Here is a 22,093-nt window from a genome sequence, read left to right as displayed (position 1 = left end):
ATGACCAATTTTAATGTAGCAAACAAGTGCTAGCATTATCCTGCCACTTCAAGAATAAAACTGGAATATGATTGATTATAGCATAAAGTGGCTATTGAAAAATCATAATCAATTCTGAAACCTAAAAGAACCAACTTTCTTCAATTATATCTTCCAACATGGGCAATATGACTATTATTTATGGAAGCTATTTACTGTTTTACACTTTTCACCATTAATTGGAACAGTGGTGATAGAAAGTAAACACTTAATACAAAGAAAATTATAAGAATAAGTAAAGATATCATTAATGATTCTTAAATGTTCACAAACATTTTGAGAGCCAAATTGGTCTAGTGGTTAAGGTACCAGGCTAGAAACTAGGAGACTATGAGTTCTAATTCTGACCTAGGTATGAAAGTTATGTGGGTGACTTTGGATCAAAGTCATCCAGCTGGCTTTCATACCTAAGCCCATGATTTAATACTTGGCTGGCTTTTGTACCTAAACCTGTGATTGAAAATTTGGGTAGCAAGTTGGTCAGTCAATTCCTGTCACAAATAGATCAGCACTTAGTTGATCTGGAAAAAAAAGCAGACCCTACATTTGTGGGAAAATGCTACGATGAACATTTTTAAAAAAAGAATTCATGAATATTTCTACTTTTCTTTTGTTTGTATATAGTAGATTTCAGTTTGTGCAATCTACATGTTTAATGCATGAGCCACAATTAAACACTGGGGAAGTTACATTTCAAAATCCGTGTAGTACTGTGTTGTTTTGGTTAGCACAATATAAAAAAGATATTGAGACTAGAAAGTGTGTAGAAAACAGCAATAAAGATGATTAGGGGACTGGAGGCTAAAACATGAAGAACAGGAATTGGGTATGTCTAGTTTAGTGAAAAGAAGGACTGGGGGGACATGATAGCAGTGTTCCAACATCTAAGGGGCTGCCACAAAGAAGAGGGGTCAGGCTATTCTCCAAAGTGGCTGAAAGCAGAACAAGAAACAATGAATGGAAACTAATCAAGGAGAGAACCAACCTAGAAATAAGGAGAAATTACCTGACTGTTGAGCATTTAATCAGTGGAATGGTTTAACTTCAGAAGTTATAGATGCTCTAACACTGGGGTTTTTTAAGTAGAGATTGGATAGCCATTTGTCTTAAATGTTAGAGTTTCCTGCTTAGACTAAAATTAGCTTTAGACTAAAATACCTCAAAGGCCCCTTCCAACTTTTATTCTGTTACTTTCTTACTTATTGGGTTTGTACAGCTACCCAACTCAAACTATGTGATTTCATAAGGACAAACAGAAAAAAAAATCCATACAACATCAAAAAGGTAATACAATAAAAAATAGCAACTAAGCAAAATAGTTAAATAACAAAAATAGAATTTAATTTAACTGGCTCCAAATGCCTTGGAAGAAGCCAGAAGCTTAATTGCCTTTCTAAAGGCAAGCAAAATTTGTTATATATCAAAGAGAAGATCATTCCACGGAGATAGTTATAGAAAAGTCGTAAAGTATTTCCTAGATCCCATGAGATGGCAAAGTTTAAAAGAAGAAACTGGAGAATTTCCCCCCCCCCCATGGAACACAATGGCAGCAAATATCCTATAATAACCAATATCTTGAATCACACTCAGAAGCCTATCGTGAGCCAGTACAGACTGCAGACTGGTGGTGTTACATGGACAGGATTAAATGTGTCTATTGCTATCTATACTGCTGCATTATGGACCAACTGAAGTTTCTGGATGATCTTCAGAGCAGCCCCATGTAGATACCATTGCAATACTACTTTGCAAAGTCACTTAAGATATGAATAATTAGGAGCAAGGCCTCCCAGTCCAGGAATAAGCACAGGTAGCATGCCAGATGCAATTGTAGAATGTTCTCCTTGGCCATAGTTGCCCACCTACTCTTCAAGTAGAAGCTGTGTATCCAGGAGAATGGATGTACACCAAGTCTGAACAGGGCAGTGTCATTCTATCTAGAACTAAAGATGGAAATCCTCTAGTTCCCAGATCCAGGGAATTTAGAATCCATAGCTACTCAGTCTTGGCAGGGTTGAGCCACAACCTCTTTTATCATTTCCAGCTATCATACCTATCAGACATTAGGACTCCCCCCAGCTTCACTTAGATAGTTGGCAACAGAGATGTCATTTGCAACATATTGGTGATACATCAACTTGTACTGATGGATGACCTCAACTAGTGGTTACATGTAGATATAAAAAAGAGGGGGGGGGAGAAGGTAGAGTCCTGTGGTAGCCCACAAAGAGGGGGGGAATACCCTTGAAAATTCCTCTCCCATCAACACATACTGGGCCTCAAAGAGAACTAATGTAAAATGTTGTCCACCACTCCCATCCCCTGATCCAGAGGTATACTATAGGTTAGGCTGATGGTATAAAGGCCACCTAGGATCAAGAAGGCCCAGGATTAATGTATCACTCCTATTCTAAGCTTGCAATAGGTCATCAGCAAGCACAACCAAACCCATTTCAGTACAACAAGCATGACCAAAACCATTTCAGTACTGGTCTGAATTTCAACTGGAAAGATGAACGGCTTCCTCCAAGGCCCTCTGAAACAATAGGTTGACAGACGAGATTGTAGGAAACTGGATGAAAATTGTCCAGATTAACTTAGTACAAGGATGATCTCTTGAGGAATGGGCATATCACCATCTCTTTCAAAGCTAGCAGAACCATTCCCTCCCCTCCAATGGCATTTACCACCACTTGGATCCATTCACATGTGGATTCTTGGAGGCCTCAATCAACCACAAGGGACATGGATATAATACATATGGCAGACACCTATATCTCCAAAGTTCCTGTCCACTCCCTGAAGACTAACAGACTTTAACTCACTCTAGAAGACTGTGCTTCAGTCACCTCCATAGGATTCAAACTTAAAGTGAAACTGAGCAACTTTATTCACCAAATAATGAGAAAAACTCCACAGTGAACCTGTAATTGCTCCACCAATTCTTCCTGAGCCAGAAGAGCCTGCTAGCTGACACTGAAAGATGTAGTAAGGTAGAAAATAAGCTTTTTTCATTGCCCATTCTCCCACAAGCAAGAGTTCACCAAAAGTTCTTACAGGCAGTCTTCACTTAACAACCTTAATTGGGATCATGCTTTTTGTTGCCAAATGAAGCAGCCATTAAGAAAAACATGACTAGACAATTTAGCGATGCGATTTCCAATAGTCATTTCTCGGTTGTGCTCCTCATACTTCTGCTCTGCCTTACTGTGTGATGCCATACTGAGCTTCAATTTCCATCCTCCACCTATCTCCTCATTTCCTCATTTTTGCCACCTTGCTGTCCACCACTCTAGCCATCTTGCACTGGGACATTGCTGCTGTCCCCAGCTGCCCTCCATCTTTTTCCTCGCCCTGCTGACAAGGCACATCAGGCTGAAGCATTTGTTGGCCGTGTGGTGGACATAAGTATTTAGCAGCTGCTTTGGCTGGGTACACTTTGTCAGCAGTGGGACAAAAATGGCAAAGGGCATTGAGGAGTCAGAGATGGTGGAATTCAGGGTGGCAGAGTGCAGGTCAGAGTACAGGGTGGCCAAAAGGCCAGAGATGGGGGACATGGCAATGGGGCGAGTTGAAGTGCACCTGCAATTACAAATGCCAAGCACCTAAATTTTGATCATGTGAACACAGTGATGATTCAACAGTCATAGTCCGTCAAAGACCAATCCTAAATACCATTTGTTCAGTGCTTTGAATGGTCACTGAACAGTTGGTTAAGAAATGACTACTTGTACTTGCATCTGTTTGGATTTGCTCCCTGTAAAATGCCAATGGCATACTTGATTGATTCTCTTGTAGGCCCTTTGAAAACCAGGGGACCTCACAGAATCTGTGCACAGAGATAATCCTCAGGACAATCTGTTGCCATAGCCTCCTTCCAAATGGTGACCAAGGCCTCAACTGAACTGTGTATAAAAATTTCAAGAAATAATATCTAAATTCTCTGTGCAGCCAAAAAGGGCCCACTAAATGCCTGAGATAGGCTATTTCACTTTAAACGTATTAAATTGAACCCCAAATCTCAGAGCTACAAATTTTGATTTAACTTTACGCTTTGTTTCTTTAAGGGTTTTGCTATAGTATGAAAACTCTGAAATCCTGGTTTTCTTTGTTCTGAAATTTTGTTGCCTGCTTTTTCCTTCTATAGCTGAACACTGTGTAAAATAAATCATTTCACCGACACTCTCTGAACTTCTGTTTCATCTTTGTCTCGCTAATTTGAATGTGTTACTTTATAAAACCATTATTTCATCTTATTGAAACAAATATGTTGCTCTTGCAATTCCTCGCCTCAAATGCATTGCAATGAACAATCTGCTAAATTGTCACAGATAATTCCTTTTTATTTGATTGCTCTTATGTTAATTTCAAATATTCTTTGGGCCATCTTCCCCATAGACTGTCAATTGCTCATTATTTGTTTGCCCTTATGCCTTAAGTCTTCAACAGTAATATATTCTGTAGTATTGAATGGTCATTATAGTTTTTGTAGTTCCATTTTTGGATTTCCAGAATGCATCAGCCTATTTTAATAGTTTGGTGCTGCTGTAGTCTCCAGAGCTTGGCAACAATTTGGAAGTGGTTTACCACTGCCTTGTGGGAGGTTTCTTTTCAACATTCTAGTCTTGCTAATATTCCTAAAATTGTCATGTAACACTACATCTAAATACTAATCAGAATAGACCCTGCTTAGCTTTCATGATTAGCCAAAGTCAGCTAAGTGCTGCTATCTAAAAGGTAAAGGTTCCCTTCACACATATGTCCTAATCATTCCCAACTCTAGTGCTCATCTCTGTTTCAAAGCCAAAGAGCCAGCGCTGTCTGAAAACGTCTCCATGGTCATGTGGCCAGCATGACTAAATGCTGAAGGCGCATGGAATGCTGTTACTTTCCCACCAAAGGTGGTTCCTATTTGTCTACTTCCATTTTACATGCTTTCAAACTGCCAGGTTGGCAGAAGTTGGGACAAGCAATAGGAGCTTAGTCGGTTATGTGGTGCTGGGATTCAAACCAATGAACTGCCGACCTTATGATCGACAAGCTCAGAGTCTTCACCACTGAGCCACTATGTCCTGCTGCTATCTACACTGGCACTAATCTAATAAAAATGCTGAAATAAATGTCTCCACAACTACCAACCCCATAAAATTTAAAAGAGGAGATACACTGCAAAAATATAGTCCTAGAGCAAATAGCTTCAGGTGACTCAAGCAAATGAACAGAGTTATAAGGGGAAACTAAAGATGCAATCAAGTTAAATCTCACGAAGGCACAAATGACCAGTCTCAAATTACTCTACTTTGGATACATTATCCAAGTCCCTGGAAAAGGCTCTACTGGTGGGAAAAGTAGAAGGAAACAGAAGAACAGGACAACCAACAACCAAGTGGATGGATTTAGTTGCAGTAGCAATGGGTGCACCACTAAACGATCAGAAAGACCAGATTAGAGATAGATCATCATGGAAGAAATCTATCTATAAAGTCACTAGGGGTCGATGCATAATGATACATAATCAATTCATAACCACAGAGTAAACAGTCAATTGATTTGTGTGTTGGGGAAGGCAAAAAGAGTAAAAAAAAAAGTGCAGGGGGCCAAAACCCCAAACCAAAGACATTCATTTTTAGTTTCGTACAAGTATTACTTGTACTGTTTATTTTAATACAATTTTCCAATCTATGATCAGTTTATGTTTAAGTTTATTCTGCAATTATGCAAATCAATTTAATTTTAAAATTAAAGTGTTTAAATAGGATTGACATAGTTGTTCTATGTTGTAATGATATAGAACAGAAGCAAGAAAGCTTCAAAAAAAAAAAGCAAAGAGGATAATAAGCATGTAGCTGAAGGGTGGCTTTTTAAGTTGTTTACCATTGGCGTAACAAAGGACTGATTTATTTCCTTAACAATGAATGTTGATGAGCTTCTTAATTGAAAGAAGAAAAAATGCTTCATTAAGCATCAACTGAATAGAGAATATAGTCATTTTACATGGTTTCACTGCTTTTCAAACTGGAAGATATTAATACTCTCGGTATTGCTACTGAAGGGAGAAGAGAGGTCAGAACAACAGCAAGAAAATTCACTGCAAAGGGATGAGACACAAGAAGGCAGGATGAAAATAAATGCAAGGTCACTTCAGAAAGCTGGATTGAGGTAATGAAAACTACTAATGAGGCACAAAGAAGCAATGCAGAGCAGTTACAAATACATGGTAATAGAAATAGTGGGATAGGAATTCCTGAGGACATTAACTAACAGCAAAAACAACATGTGACCTTACAAGTTTAAAAACAATTGTTAACAATTGTAATATTTTCTCCAGAGATAAATTCTTAGCCAAGAGAAACATTCTTCATGACTTGAAGTTAAAGAAAGTAATTCATATTTTCCATCAAATTTGCAAAACAAACAGAAGTAAACACATATATATCACAACATTATAAAATAAGTATTAGATGTTACTTTGCCTTTATTGGATTCTTTAGAAATGTTTTTAAATCTTCATAATGTGATTATACTGTATGAAAAGAAAATTGCCCACGTCATTTTTAGCACTAAAGGAAATTTGTAGGGGATGTTTGGGAAAATGAAAAGATCTGGTATTCAGCGTATCCAAAAACTCCCTTGATTCACCCAACATCATGGAAGCCCATAGTTTTCTGCCATCACAAGTAGAACACTCCTGATGGAGAGCGAAGTTCATAACATTCCAAGATTAAAGGAGTGCAGTCTTTTCCCCACTTTTGTCACAGCAAAATTTCTTTAATCTGGTACACCTATTCCTACTTTTTTCTTTTAAAAATAAGACAATGCGGACACTACATTTCTGTGGGAAGTTTGTAATGATCATTGCTATACAGAAACATTTCAAACTGTTCAGTATTCCCTAGTGAATATAAAGTAGAAATCATGTTTTGATCAATTAATATTAACTTGTCTCTTTTTAAACTTCTGAGACAGAAAAGGAGCAATTCAAGGAAATGTCTGAAGAATCTGAGTCCTCAAGTTTCTCTATAATGCCTACTTGCAAATGGGACTCTTGTCATTTGAAGAAATAATATGAAACAATTACAATTGTTGTATGAGAGATCCAGGTTATTTTAGAGTATTACACATCATATCATTCCATCAATATACCACCAAACTTTAAAATGAAATATTTAAATATGTTAGACTTGAGAAACACAGCAGTTTAACAAGCTGTTCAGGTTTTGTCTCATTTTTATTTAAAAAAAAAACTATGTGCTGATATAAAATATGTAGCTAACGCAATTCCTGATCTTTATGAAGAAATAGGAGGCAGCAGCTACAGATAAAATTAAGATGTTTCATGTCATTGAAGTCTCCTTCTAGCCTTGTTAGGGCTTTCCTGTACTCCAAGACCTTGAGATCAGAAACAAACTATGCACTGAGACTACATTTAGGAAAGATATATGTAATGTGTAATTAAGACAAGCCCTTAGAGGTTGAAATAAATATATAGAAATTAAGTGACTGCTTACTCTGAACGTCTTTGCAATCGGGGAAGGAGATGATGGGGGAGAATCAGACTGAGACTTTTTGCTTCGAGTATACTCCTTATTCCTGGTATACAAGGAAGACATGGTCCATTCAGGGTGGTAGCAAGGCAACTTTCAGTAGCAATAAGATAGTACTCCTCTGTCTCTGGCTGAAGATGTATAGTGATGTCTAAAGTAAGAAGAAACTGTTTTGACAATTACAGTGTTTTATCCATTCTTCAAAGTTTTAAGTTTCTAAGTATCCAGATAATGTCCGTAAAAAACATATTACAGTCAGCAGTATTCCATAATTCTTTAATCATGGCAAGATAGAACCAGGGAGCTTCTGTAATCATACAAAATCAACCTCAAAACTAAATCACTTTTCAGATTTTCCAAAATATTTCTTCCTAAACAACAGTTTCCATAGAGCAAAGCCAGGATGTCTCCAGATAACCAAAAACAAAAGAAATCTGATCACAAAAACAACAAACCCTAAAGACTGGTCATTTGTCCAGCTAGGAACAGAGTTCCATGAAGAACATTTTTAATCCACAGCATTTATGAGGCAGATCTTCATTGCTGGAACTGAGCTGCATCATCAGTGAGAAAGTACAAATAAGGAAGGAATGCTGCTTCAGAAAAGGGCAATCCAGATGAAGCTGTGTTTTGTTCCGTCCTCCAAATCAGGAACGCCTTCACACACTTGTATCTTCCCTCCCCTTCTGCTATTTTCTGACATTCCAAATTCTTACTTGCTCAGTGAGGAATGCTGGAGGAAGGCCAAAGGCATAGATTCACTTTCAACTTGGGATTTGGACTGCTACTTGTATGAGAAAGAAAGCTATCGGTTCCAGAAACCCAGAAAGCTTCAAGGTAGAACATCTCCACAGAATTCAGCAAGTTTGTACAGTCTAAAATCTAGCCATTGTTTAATACAATTGTAAGAAGAACTTGCTGCTTTTACAAGATTTTTAACAGTTTAGAATCAACATTAGGTAGGTCAGGCACAAAGAGTGGAAAATTAAAGTCTAAGAGATTAAATCTTATTAACTGAAACAGATTACCAGATTTACACAGGCAATATTAAATTATATCTCTATATGGAACAAGTTTAAACTAAGTAGCACAGTTCATAAACAGATTTCTCAGAGTTATATATTTGCTAAATTAGTTTGGATACCATTTTACTAAGAGGTGCATATGAACACCACACTTATTGTAAGAAGAAAACATTCTGAAATCCCCCATTTTGTGAACCCAACATCTTTGCTTTTGAAGAATTAAGAACACAGTGGCAGCAGGCAAATTCTGCTTAAGAAATCCAGATTTAGTAAAATTGATGAAATAATAAGACTTGTTAGCTATTACTTATTCCCATCTTATGAATTCAGTGATTCTGATTTAACCATGTTTGGAGTCAATCAAGTAGATTACAAATTAAAAATTTCACGAGTATTTTAAAACACTTTATTGTTATTAAACTGCATGTAAAATAAGTATATGGCATTCAAGTAAGTCTTACTTCTGCCTATTAGAAATTAGAACAATTACCATCATTGTCACATTTTCTGCTAAGGTTAAGTCAAAAATATAATAGGGAACAAGAGGTGTGTTATTCCTACTTTGCTGGACAGGACATGAAGAGTAACAATACCCTTTTGGCAGGGCAAACCTGCCCTATGACAGTGGGGGAAACTGAGACTGTACCTCACATGTTCTTCAGTGTCCCTTCCCTCATAACTCTGCTTACTAACAGAAGCAGCACCTGTTCTGTTGAGGAGTTTATTCATTTTTTACTGCCAGACTACAAGGTTAACATCTCTAGGAGCATCACAAAATTTATTTTGGCTGCTATTGCTTTATGCTGCTTAATCCATTCTAATTTTAAGGTCTTGTGACCTTAATTTTATTAATCAATTTTAAATATTAGATTTTTAGTATTCTGAATCTTGTATTTATAGTGTTTTGTAGTAGGAGTCATTTTGTTTTTATTAATCAGTTAAAATGTCTTTGTATTTGAATCTTGTTTACAGAAATGTAAATAATGCTGACCAATGACAATAATAAAGATAAAGAAAGAAAAGACATTTTCTTGGGGAAAGCAGTATGCAATTTTCATAGAATTGTCTTACACTAAACTTGCTAGTGAAGGTTGATTTCTGTGAATCCATGTAATTGTCCCATATCAATGCACATTTGCTGATGTTTTTATTTTTTCTTCATAATTGCTTGCAAATGATAGCAATTAAAAGCAATGGTGATGTCAACGAAGACTATCAAACACCATTTTGAAGGAAAGCTAGCTTAACTCTCCAGTTAATAATCTCCTAATTATAGACACACACACAGACACACACACACACTTTTTAAACATTATGCCAATATAACCAGAACAATAGAGTTATTCATAATCAGCAGTAGTTTAGCTACTTAGCAGAGTGGGAAGGGAGAGCAGAACTTTGTATTTAAAGGGAAAACAAATCACATGGTCCAGGTTCTGTGAGCCAGTTTTAAGATCCTGAACGCAACCAATTATAAACAAACATTCCAATTTAAAAGTTTTAGAAAAAACTAAAAAGGACACTTGGCTGCAAGTTCAGAATTACTTCAACTGATTTTGCGTCTGTAAGTAGCACTCAGAAACCTATTCTCCCATTTTAATAATTTCTATGGGAATGCCACAATAAAAGATCTATCTTGGCACTGTTCTAAAAATGGCTATTAATAGAACATTTTAAAAAAAAGTTATGGTTTTTGTTTCAGGACCAGTTACTCAAGTCCCTAAAATGGTATTTTCTCCCAAACCAAATAACAATACTTCAGTTCCACAAGAGCACTGCAGGGAGATGAGAACCGTCAGAAAGATGTATCGCTTATTAATAACGATCTTTCTTCATTCTCAAAACATTTTCATTAGAAATGAAGTTTATTTTTCACATTTCCGGGACTTATTAGTCACCTTTTGAAAATCTTTTGTAATAGGGTGAATCATTCCTTTAGATTAGTTTAGTAATTGGAAATTAATATGAACCAGAAATGTAATACTGTACATTGGTACAATATATCGTAACAATTTATTTCAATGTATTAGCTATACTAACTTCAAATTCCACAATTTCTTCTAGAAACTTATATTCTGCTAGTTTTCAAAACATCTTATAAGGCAGTCTATTCTATAACAGATGGTCTATATGCCATGCTTGCCTCAAATTAATTCAGTAATTATCCAAGATTTAATCAAGGAAAGAATTATCTTCCAGTTAGTTAAATTACATATCCCAATGCACCAGACTAGAGGGTAAATCAAGGAGCATACCACTGTTTTCTCTTTTACCTATTGCTCATCTCAGTCACTGATTATGAGATAAGGAGTAATGTTGAAAAGTTAAAAAAACTGGTAAGTCAACTAAAGAAAACTGGGAACTCCAGTTAGATTTTAATATGAAACCAAAAAAGTTTAACCATTTGCCTCTCAATAAAGAAGAGTTTTTAAAAGCCTTGATATTAAGAATTTAATCAGTGTCATAACTCACAATATTCATAACCACTCAGTACAATCTTTTGAGGAACCATTTCTGAGATTCGGAAAAATTAGGAGCATCACTGCTTATAACATTAAGAAGCCACAACAGAAGCAAACATAAGACAGTGATTGCTCCCTTTTTTTAATGTGGCTAGTATGTGTGATGGAAGGAAAATCAACAGAAAGCAGCTTAGGGTAGCTTTATAATTCTACTTCCACAGTAGTTCTGTTCAGATACTGCAAAGCCTTTGGGAGCTGGCTTGCATGAAATCTATTCTGCAGATATTTATACAAAATGCTATTATCTGAGAGGCAGCGAAGAGTGATCTTAAACCTTCACCTAGTGAGCACTGTGGATTTCATAATACCTAAATAGAGCTCAAATTTACTTAAGATACTGAATCTGGGTTTTCCCATTGCCAAGCTAAATAATTTCACCCATGAGCACAAACAATCACTTTAGCTATTTCTAGCAAAATGAATCCCTTGCCATCTATCCAGTTTAAAATGCACCATAACATTTAAATAAACATAATCTCCATTTTCTGCTATATTTCAGATACACAAAGACCATACTGGCCTTTGATTCCTTTAATTTTAACAAGCATGTTATTCCCGTAATTTATATAATATTTGTTATTTCCTATAACAAACATGTTATAGGAAATAACAAACCACTTGGTATTTTAATTGAAGATTCATTTCCTTTTTTACTTTAATTTCAAAGAAATGTATGGATTCATTAATCATCAGTGACACAATCTGCACAAAGCATGAGATGTTTGTAAACTCTGAGGCACTTTACAGTTTGCAAAATAAGTATTTAGAAACAAATTTAGGAGAAGGGATTGGCAACAGTTCAAGGAAAAGCTACCATGTCTGTGATCATGACATGATGCATGATTATTGGAGGAAGAAAAAAAAAGAAAATAATGTAGTACCCTAATAAAGTGTATTGCTTGTATCTTGCATTTTGAATAGGAACATTGTACACTATAGCTTATTTCAACCCCCACTTTCAATCTTACTGTTTAATCTTCTCTAACACGCAGAATCCTATCACTTCAGAGAACAACTGCTTTTGAAAAACTTTCATATGACAACAAGTCATACCTGGCAAATTAGCTTTTTTCTCTACTTATGAACTACCCCAATCTATTCTGAGTGTTGCAAACTAGAAACAACAAAATAAAAGAACCAACCAGAGCTGGCTGGTAGTTAATTCCTAAATATCCATTAGAACAGAAGATCTTCAGAGATTTGCGAAAGGGATTGCATGCAATTCTGGGAGGACAGTATTCCACTGTGTGGGAGTTGCCACTGAAAAGCCCTCTATCTTATACTGAAGATTGTATACTGTGAAAAGGTTTGGTGTGGTCAGGTAGAGAGAAATTGGCTCTAGTCTAAACTAAACTGATGAAAAACAATGCAGCTACTTCCTGTAAAAGAAAACAAGCAAAACTGAATAATGAATTCTGCTCTTAACACCAAGCAGCAAGTTCTCCTAATGGGAAGATCCCATTTAAATAAACAGGAATTTACATGTCCATTCAGACATCTGTCTTCACTGACTGTCAGTCAGGTTTCCTACCCCGTCCCCCTCATTGTTGCACAAATTAAGGGTCACGTAAATTCCTATGAATTAGTTCTGTCAAATAAAATGACTTTTCACATTTTTCTTCAAAGTTAGCCAAATGTTTCAAGTCCTGTTTAGTTTACCCATGATTCTGGTTGGAAGACAAACAGAAAGGCAGAAATCCACAAGTAGAACAACTTTCTTTTATCCCCCACAAGCCAGAATCTTGGTACATTAATCACATTTAAAGGCAAGTTTTAGAAAACAATTTCATTTCAATACTGTATAAGTGGCTAAAGAGAACGGTATGTAGAGGAAAAGAGCTGATGTCACAACGGCACAACATGCGATCTTGGTGTTCGGAGATCGCAGTCGAATTTCTGCCACTGGACGGTCCATTTGGACCTAAACCATCCAGCAGAGACGGTGATTGAGAAGGGCACCTCCTGCTGATCTCAGGGACACCGCAAAGTCCCTGAAAGATCCAGGAAATAGCCTTTTTTTTTTCTGGCAACAGAAACGCAGCTAATGAAGCTGCTGAAGTTGGGAAAGCTCCGGAATGGGAAGAAAGTGGAAAGAGAAGTGTGCTGAATTGGTGAGGAAATTTTATTAGAGGAAGAGACTATCCAAGAAAAAAAATTAAGTTAAGATTGAAGACAGAAGACTGTAGGCAGTGAGATTGATCTGCATTGAACTCCAGTTTCTAATTTTTTTTTCACAATGGAATTTTTACAGGGTCTCCCTATTTTTTAAACTGAATGGATTAATTCTTCTTCTTTTTTCACTTTTGCTTATACCTATGGATTAAAATTCTCCTTTTTTTATAATGCTTTATTTGATTGATTGGATTGTTTTTGATCTCCATTTAAGGGTTTTTTTCTCTTTCTTAAGCTTGGAATATAAAGAAGAAAATAAGAAGGATTATAAAGAGGGTTGTAAGAACAGGAGGAAAAGCAGTTACACGGCCACTTAGAGGCTGGAGGCTGGATACATTGTTTTTTTCTTTTTTCTCTTTGATCACTTGAGATTCAAGGTTCTTTCAGTTTGTTTACTGACAGTGATAGTAGGAAGAGCACAAGTTGTTTATACAGGTGCCTTTTGGAAGTTCTTTCACTAGCTATTGGAGGGAAGATAACATTTTGACTTGAAATATAATAAATGAACCTGTTTGAAGTTTATTAAAATAGCCTTGAACCCTATAGCGGCAGTGTCTGCAAAATTGAAAGAATGGCTGAGCAGGAAAAAGAAATTGTAATATTACAAATGATTATGTTTGAAATTCAAAATCTATTAGTTGTGACAGAGAAAAGAGAATTGAAAAGAGATTGGAGAATATGGAATACAAAACAGAAAAATCTGATGGAGAAACTGAGGATGTTTACCAAATGAAGAAAGTTGAGGAAAGAATTCAAAAGATGAAAGAAAAAAATGAGCAAAGAGATAAGAAAACTGTGGATACTGACAACAAAGTGAACGTGGTTGGTAATGGCAAGGGCGGAATATGGAAAGGGGAGATGGATGGATTGGAACTCTCCCCCAGACTTCAAAGCACAGAAGAAGAAAAGAGAGAAAAATTGATGGAGTAAGGAGAGAAATCTTGATATAAACACTAGTGATAACCAAAGATAAGCTGATGAAAAGAGCAGATGTTGGGTTTCAAGCTTTTCTGAGATACGAAAGGAACAGCATGTTGCCAAGTGAGGTTTATACAAGATTTATTAAGAAAGTAACTAGAACATTAATGTTACAAATGGCAAGAAATATAAGACCGTACTATTGCTGGAGTGATACAGGTTGATGCAATGAAAATGTATAATAAAAATTAAGCTAAATTTAGTTTACTAGTAGTATGTATAAAATGAAGCGACAATAGCTATAGTTAAATAATGATTAATAATGATAACAATACATATAGATATATTAGTTTGATAATATGAAATTTTATATAAACAACACATTGAGATTACGAGAGGAGGTTTAAAAGCTTTATCTAGAATATGTTATAAAGATGTATTGTGATTGGATGATTTTAGGATGATTTAATGGAATGTTGAATCTTATTCTAGATTTTGAATATTATATATAAAAGGACATAAAAACAATTATAGTCAAATTAAGGTCGAGATATAATAATTGTGATATACATGCATATAGGTGAATTTAAATTATGTGATTTGATATGAAAAGCAGGTGGTGACTATGGAAGAGATGCATGGAAATACTGTTACCAACTGACATACTTTCTACAATTTGTAATGGAAGATGGGTTTTTTATTTTTATGTTTGTTTGTCCTTGTTCAGAACAAATAAAAATTGTTTATAAAAAAAAGAGAACAGTATGTACATGCAAAAATAGCAATAAGCTAAAAAATAAAAAAAAATAGGAAAGAAGATCCATTCCCACTTGATCCATTCCCATTTCCCAGGCTTCAAGCCAAGATATACATGTTAAAGTGCCCATTTTTCATTCAAACACTATTATATACAGAGAAACTAAGGAAGAACATTTGGTATATTAGCATTTGATCACTTATAGCAGTGTTTTTCAACCTTTTTTGTGCAAAGGCACACTTTTTTCATGAAAAAAATCACGAGGCACACCACCATTAGAAAATGTTTAAAAAAATTAACTCTGTGCCTATATTGACTATATATAAAGTAATTCTCTTGAATAGGAATCAAATAAACAAAAAGAACGAGGCAAGCCACGTTTATTTGCCTCTAAATAAAACTACTAAAACTACAACTGTGCTTATAATCTTACTTCAATTTTCCTTCCACCCTGACACACACACACCGAATCTACTTGCAATAGGACAACATGGGAATGTTTCCACAAGACATTTATACATGGTTAACCATGGTTTATTGAATTCATCCACTAATTTCTATTGGTTCTCATATAGATTGGGCTTACACAACACTTCTAGCTCTAGCATGGAAAAACTGTTGGCTAATGTGGAATTATGGCAGAGCCCTCCTCCCGCCCCAAAAGACGAGGCAAGCCACGTTGAAGCAAACAGCCTCCGCCACAATTTTTTTTTAAAAAAAACCAATGTCAGTTGTAGGAAAGGGGAAGAATGGCTGGAGGGGGAAGGGATTTTATGAATTACCTCTCTCTCTCTCTCTCTCTCTCACACACACACACACACACATTCTCCCACGCACAGAGCGGGAAAGGCGAGCAGCGACGCCGGGCTGCTTCCTCCTCCGCCGCCGCCGCCTTCACTACCCAGCAGACAAAAGCGAGGGCCGGCTGGCGGGGGCTGCTTTCGCCGCAGCTGTCAGTCCCGGCGAAGGCCGCGCGTTGCTTAGCCTTAGCCGCCGGACCCACTCCTAGCCCTTCTGGAGAGCGCAACGTGCACATTCCCTCTCTCTCAATTTCTCTTGGCTTGCAGCTGCAGCTGCTCTCAGGCAGGGTCAGCCCAGAGCCTGCAATGACAAGCCCCACCCTTGCGCGGCTCCCTCTTCCTCGGGCTCGTCGTCCCCTGGAGAAAATAGGATCGCGCACGTGTGCAACGGCCACGGGGCTTGCCCTAGCTCTGGTTCGGGTGAAAGGGACGACGGCGGCGGGAGATTAAGCGAATTCGCCCCGAAGGCTCCCAAGACAACAGAGGCCGAGTTCAGAAAGTGCATTTTAAAAACGATTTTTGGGGGGAGGGGGGGCGAGTGTTTTTCCCACAGCACACCTCACACTGTGCCGCGGCACACTAGTGTGCCGCGGCACAGTGGTTGAAAAACACTGACTTATAGCAAAATCCATGACTTTAAAATTATAGTATATTGAAAGTGTTTAAAATTCAAAAGTAATTTTTGTAGGTTTTTTGTGACTTGAGACACAACATCTGAAACAGAAAGCAAATACTTCTTAACAAGTCAAGAATTAGGTGACATTGCCAAAGTGTATTTTATGCGAGCACTTCTTGGGAAATGGTATTGGTGAAAGTTAAATATATCTTTCTATAAAGTCCTTTAGCATGCAGGTAAATTATCCATGCAAAAAAAATCTAATTAAAAAACGAGACCACAGGAAGGCAGAGGTAGACAACAAATTCATGACATTTATTTCTCTAAGTAATGCAAAGAAACAATAACTCTACTATGCAAAAGATATTATGGTAACATCCGAAAATGCAAAGTTCTCAAAGCTCTAGTAATGAAAATCAAGGAGAACAGTAACAGAAATTGGATTGAAGCTAAATAGAAAGAAGTCCAAACTAATGAAACAGATAGAATAAGCAGTCTTAGAACTGACAATGAAAACATCGAAGTCTTGAATAGCTTCTGCCTTTTAGGATAAAAGCAAGTAACAGTCAAGAAATAAACTGCAGGCTAGCATTTGGAAGAGCAGGGAGTTACAGTCTTGAGAAAACATATTAGAATACTATGAAATGACTATACCCACAATTCTCTACAAATACAGAATTCTGTAGGCCATAGTATTCTCTGTGACACTGTATGGAAGCGAAAGTTGGACTTTGAAGAAGCAGGGGAGGGAGAGCATTAAATTTTAGTATAGGGAAAACGTCTGGGAATATAATAAACAATCAAGAAAACAAACACATTTACTCTCTTTTGGATACATTAAAGTATGTGAAGACCTAGGTTTCTAGAGAAGCTCTAATGCTAGGAAAAGAGGAAGGAAGGAAGGAAGGAAGGAAGGAAGGAAGGAAGGAAGGAAGGAAGGAAGGAAGGAAGGAGATAACCAGTAGTGAAGTGGATGGATTCAGTTATAGTGGCAACAAATCCATTCTTGAGAGACTTGAAAGACCAAATTAACTTTATTCATTCAGATAATCTCTTCTTCAGAAATGTAACATTTTCATGGGCCAAATATCATAAATATTCAATGTATATACAGAAAAAAATGACTTATGACTTCTTTTACAGCAAATATAAATAAAACTTAACTTCAGCTCTTGCCATACAATACAACATAGTATATATTTTTTTATAATTTATAAATAATACTAGTCATCAAATTCATATGTAATAATTGCATTTTATAAGCTCCTAGTGCAAATTAAGATGTTATAGTTCATTTAGAAACTTTAATAGCACTTTCATTTAGGGTAAAAAACGTTTTTTTTTAAAAAAAAACACCTGATAAGAGTACTGAATTAGAGTGAGCTTTCTGTTGACTTTCTGATAGTTATTTATCTTTCTTGAAATAGAGCAACCATAAGAAAGCCAAAGCAATAGATCTTTGACATCACTCTTCAAAAGTTTGGTAGCATAGCTCATTCCCTTAAGAGGCTGATTTGCTTGGGAAGCATTTCAGTTGAGCCAACTGGATAAAATCCTATTGGAAGTTCAGTAAGAATTTTGATTCAAACTGATAATCCTAGAGGCTCACATACTTTGCCACACACAGAGATATGCTGCTTTGGATCATTTTCCTCAATAAATATTTAGCTAGAAGCTAGCAGCAGCTAGAATTGCATTTGCACAATATTGGAAAAATGAAGAGATTCCTACTGAAGAGAAGGTGATTAGGAAAATATTAGAATGTGCAAAAATAAATAGACTAACACTAGCAATTAAGGAGAATGAACAATCTGATTATTATATGATATGGGAAGCATTTTACTAATAGTTAAAGAATAAAAAAGGAAATTGGAAACAAAGGAAAAAGACAAGAAGAAGAATAGAAAACACATTAAGGCAGAGATAAGAATAAAATAGCAACTGATAACATGAGTACGATGAGAATAATCATGTTTAATGTTATTACTGTATTTTTATTACAAGATATATTATGAAGGAAATGAGTTATATATAGTATAATTGTTCAATGTATATGATTTGTGGAAAGATGTTGCACAGAAATAGTTGTACCCAGGCGACACACTGCTTAAGGAGAGATAAAATGTTTATATTTTTTAAAATGGAAAATAAATAAAAAACTTAAAAAAAAACTTCTGGCTGAATGGTGGGGAACGGAAGGATTTATATTCCTTAGCAGCTATCTGGTTGACTTTGAGTCCACTTGGGGATTTATCTGCACCCTCAGGATCACCTGAATCAGAGTGCAAATGGTTTGTAGACAAGAGATGGGTGGTGTCATATCCTTCCCCCTCTGTTGAGGTAGGTCTATTCAATTTTAATGCAGATGGCCTCTTTGACCCCTCTTTCAAACAAGGGGTTTGCTGTAATACTGGTAGAAATATTCACTGCAGGCTTGTGTAGCAAAATGAGGAACAAAGCTTAAAGAAAAGAGTGTTGGAACCCTGTAAAAATAGCAGCAGATTTTCCTAGGCAAGCCTGCAGTTTGGTTGTACAGGCAAAGCAGGGAGTAAATTCAAATTAAGACTTTGACAGCCACTTGGTGATTATATTCCTTTCAAAATATGACAAAATAGATATACTAAGAGATGTAGTCTGATATCTTACCAATAGTGTATTACAGGAAAAAAGATTTGCCAAAAACCTTTCAATAACATTTTAATACCACAGATAATTTCTGATTATAACACTAATATAGTTGAAGTTTCTCCCCATGTCCAAACATAATTCAATAATTGTTTTATCTTAGCTACCTAACATTAGCTTTACTCTATGCTTCTAGGGATGTGAAAGTTATCCAGTATCACTGCATTGTTCTAGGAAATAAAACATTCAGGAAAAGAGAAGAGAAGAGAGAGAGAGAAAGAAAAGCATCAGAATCCACATATTCACTGAAGCAATTAAAACTATAATACATCACTATTTAAATAGCCCTTCTTCTAAATCAAGTATAAGAAATTCAGCTAAATACAACTACTAAGTAAACTTTATGGCGTGAGAGCAACATGCAATAGACGGGGCATACCTCACCATATTAGGTAGTCAATATCTCAGAAAACAGAAAGGAGAACATAGGCCTAATAAAGTCATTGCTCTTGAGAGCAACTAAGTTTCTGATAATAAAGCAAAGAAATGAGAAACAGATACCACACAGATCAGCAGAAGTAGCCCTGGGATTGAGAATTGGAAGGATTTAAGCAGGGCTCTTTAGTGAAAACGGAAGTTTAATTTTCTTTCCCCAGGGAAATGTGAAATTAAAAAGAAAACAATACTGTATATACTTGCATAAACGATACAAATTCCTCTCAGTGAAACTCAACTAGTGGTGACTAGATCATCCATGTAATTTTTTCACAACACTACATACCATTCATGCAATTCCCTTTTGACGTAAGTAATGGATGCAGAGTGTGGAAAAGGGATAAGAAACAATAAGGCAAATAAATTAAAAGCATCAAATAAGAAAAATACAATAATACACAGCTAAAACTAATTTATACAAATGGCAAATATTCTACTTCTCCATCTTTGCAAGCTTTGCCTTGCTTTCCATCATTGTTCACAATGTTTACATATTATTGCATACCCTGTTTTCCAATCTGAACCACTCTGCATTCCATTTATTTTTATGTATCTTTAATTCAATCAAACACTGCTCTTATAACATCCAGTAACTAACTTTCAAGTCCACTTATACTCCTGCCACATGCAGTATTTTCTGTTAATAGTTAAGGACATGCAGTTTTGGTAAGCCAAAAGGTCTATAACCTACTCATGATACTCTATGCAAACTATGATCTCTAACTTAGATACAACCTTGCAAATTAATATATTGTTACCTACAACTCACAACACAAATATATATGCAGCATACCAACATTCGCTCAGGATGCAGACCAATTACAATCAACATTTCTTCCTAAATCAAAACTCCCTCAGAAACAAATAAATGCAATAGGAGAATCCCATACTCACAGAAAAAGACTAGTTCATATAGCTAGTCCCCAACACCGTGTAGTCTAACCTCATGCTCATTGCAATAAGCCTGCTTACTATGAATAAATGTTCTACTGCATAAAACTTACAGATATGTTGTTCTAGTATTGTTCTTGAATCAAGAACATTTTCCATATTTTAGTGTTCCAGATATTAGTAATTTCAGGTAGTAATTCAATACAGCATTATTTAAAATAATTAAGACCATTGCATCTTACAGATACATCACATTCAGAAAACTAACACTTTCCACAGTAAAGTGTGCTTTTTCTGTATTTATAGTATGAATTTGAAATATTTCTATATTTATTATACATTTTCAAAGTCTCATATTTGATTAAAACTATTCTAAATTCTCTGAGAGTTTATGCCTAATGTAAAAATGCAAAAGAACTGAATAAAAAGTTCAAGTTACTATATAGTCTTAAAACAATCTATAACAGAATAACAGAGTTGGAAAGGACGTTAGAGGTCTTCTAGTCTAAACCTTTGCTCAAGCAGAAAACCCTATACCAGCCATGGTATTTTTGGCTTGCGTGCCATAAGCGGGGGGAACACAGGGGAGTCGTGCATGGGTGTACTGCACTCATAATGCAATGTGCAAACCCCCCCAGTGTGCATGCACGCATGACAGGCCCTCCCACTCCCCATTTTTGCATGTTTTTTCACCCTCCCCAGGCTCCAGAAGCTTCATAGGAGCCTGGGGAAGGCGAAAACAGCCTCCCCTGCCCCCCCCCCCCCCCGGAAGGCCCTCCGGAGGCTTCAGATCTTCCCTGAAGCTTCTGGAGCACAAAAAAAAGGCCTTATGCGCAAACTGAAGGTTCGGGAATGGACTTCTGGTTTGCTCGCAGGGCCAGTTTAAGCCCTCCAGAGCCTTCAGGGGCCTTCCGGAGCCTTCAGAGACCTTTAGGAGGCTTCCCTGAAGGCTCCGTAGGACTTAAACCAGCCCTACAAGCAAACCGGAAGTCCGTTTTGGAACTTCTGGTTTGCCCTGAGGGCCGGTTTTTTTGCACTTCGGAGGCTTCAGGGAAGCTGCTGAAGCCTCCGGAGGGCCTCTGCGGGGGGAGGCTGTTTTTGCCCTCCCCAGGTTTCTATGAAGCCTCTGGAGCCTGAGGAGGGCAAAAAATGGCTTTAAAATAGGCTGAACTCATGTGCCCTGACAAATGGCTCCGTGTGCCACCTGTGGCACACGTGCCATAGGTTCGCCATCCCGGCCCTATACCATTTTAGATAAATGGTTGTCCAATTTCTTAAAAACCTCCAGTGTTGGAGCCCTCACAATTTCTGGAGACAAGTAGTCCCACTGATTAATTGTTTTAACTTTCAGGAAATTCTCCTTAATTCTAAGTGTTTCTCTCCTTGATTAGTTTCTATCCATTAATTTTGTCAGATTTTTTTTCATGGTCTACAAAAAAGAGTAACTACCTGTCCCATCACTCAAATGTTTTATATGTTAACAGTAGCCTGCTCCAGTTTTTCCTTATCCTATATGATCATTGCTTTTATATATCTTTTAAGGAGACTCTTCTAACCGGCCTATGTGTAATCAATCATTACATATAAAGATATTACACTGTCATACAATAAAACAGATTTGACTAATAAAAGGCTGACAAAGCCAATTGAGAAAAAACCTAAAGTTTTGCCTACTTTCTGAGTGTTCTA

General features: G+C 36.6%; 1 protein-coding gene across 12 annotated transcripts in view; it reads right to left on the bottom strand.

Annotated features, from left to right (window-relative positions):
* PPP1R12B (protein phosphatase 1 regulatory subunit 12B) overlaps positions 1-22,093 on the bottom strand; it is a 112,449-nt gene that overhangs the window by 30,376 nt on the left and 59,980 nt on the right. The window contains exon 1 of one of the 12 annotated variants that reach the window (XM_087720212.1): positions 7,548-8,185. The exons of the other annotated variants lie outside the window; for them this stretch is intronic. Within the exon in view, the coding sequence (XP_087576338.1) occupies positions 7,548-7,649 (102 nt within the window). The 5' untranslated portion in view covers positions 7,650-8,185. Of the gene's footprint in view, positions 1-7,547; positions 8,186-22,093 lie in introns of those variants that run through there. 12 annotated transcript variants of the gene reach the window in all.

The sequence above is a fragment of the Thamnophis sirtalis genome, unplaced genomic scaffold (assembly GCF_051295495.1).
Source record: "Thamnophis sirtalis isolate CommonGarterSnake01/CBP01778 unplaced genomic scaffold, rThaSir2_p1.2 scaffold_7, whole genome shotgun sequence".
In the NCBI taxonomy this organism is placed as follows: Eukaryota; Metazoa; Chordata; class Lepidosauria; order Squamata; family Natricidae; genus Thamnophis; species Thamnophis sirtalis.
This window is presented reverse-complemented; position numbering and strand designations above follow the sequence as displayed.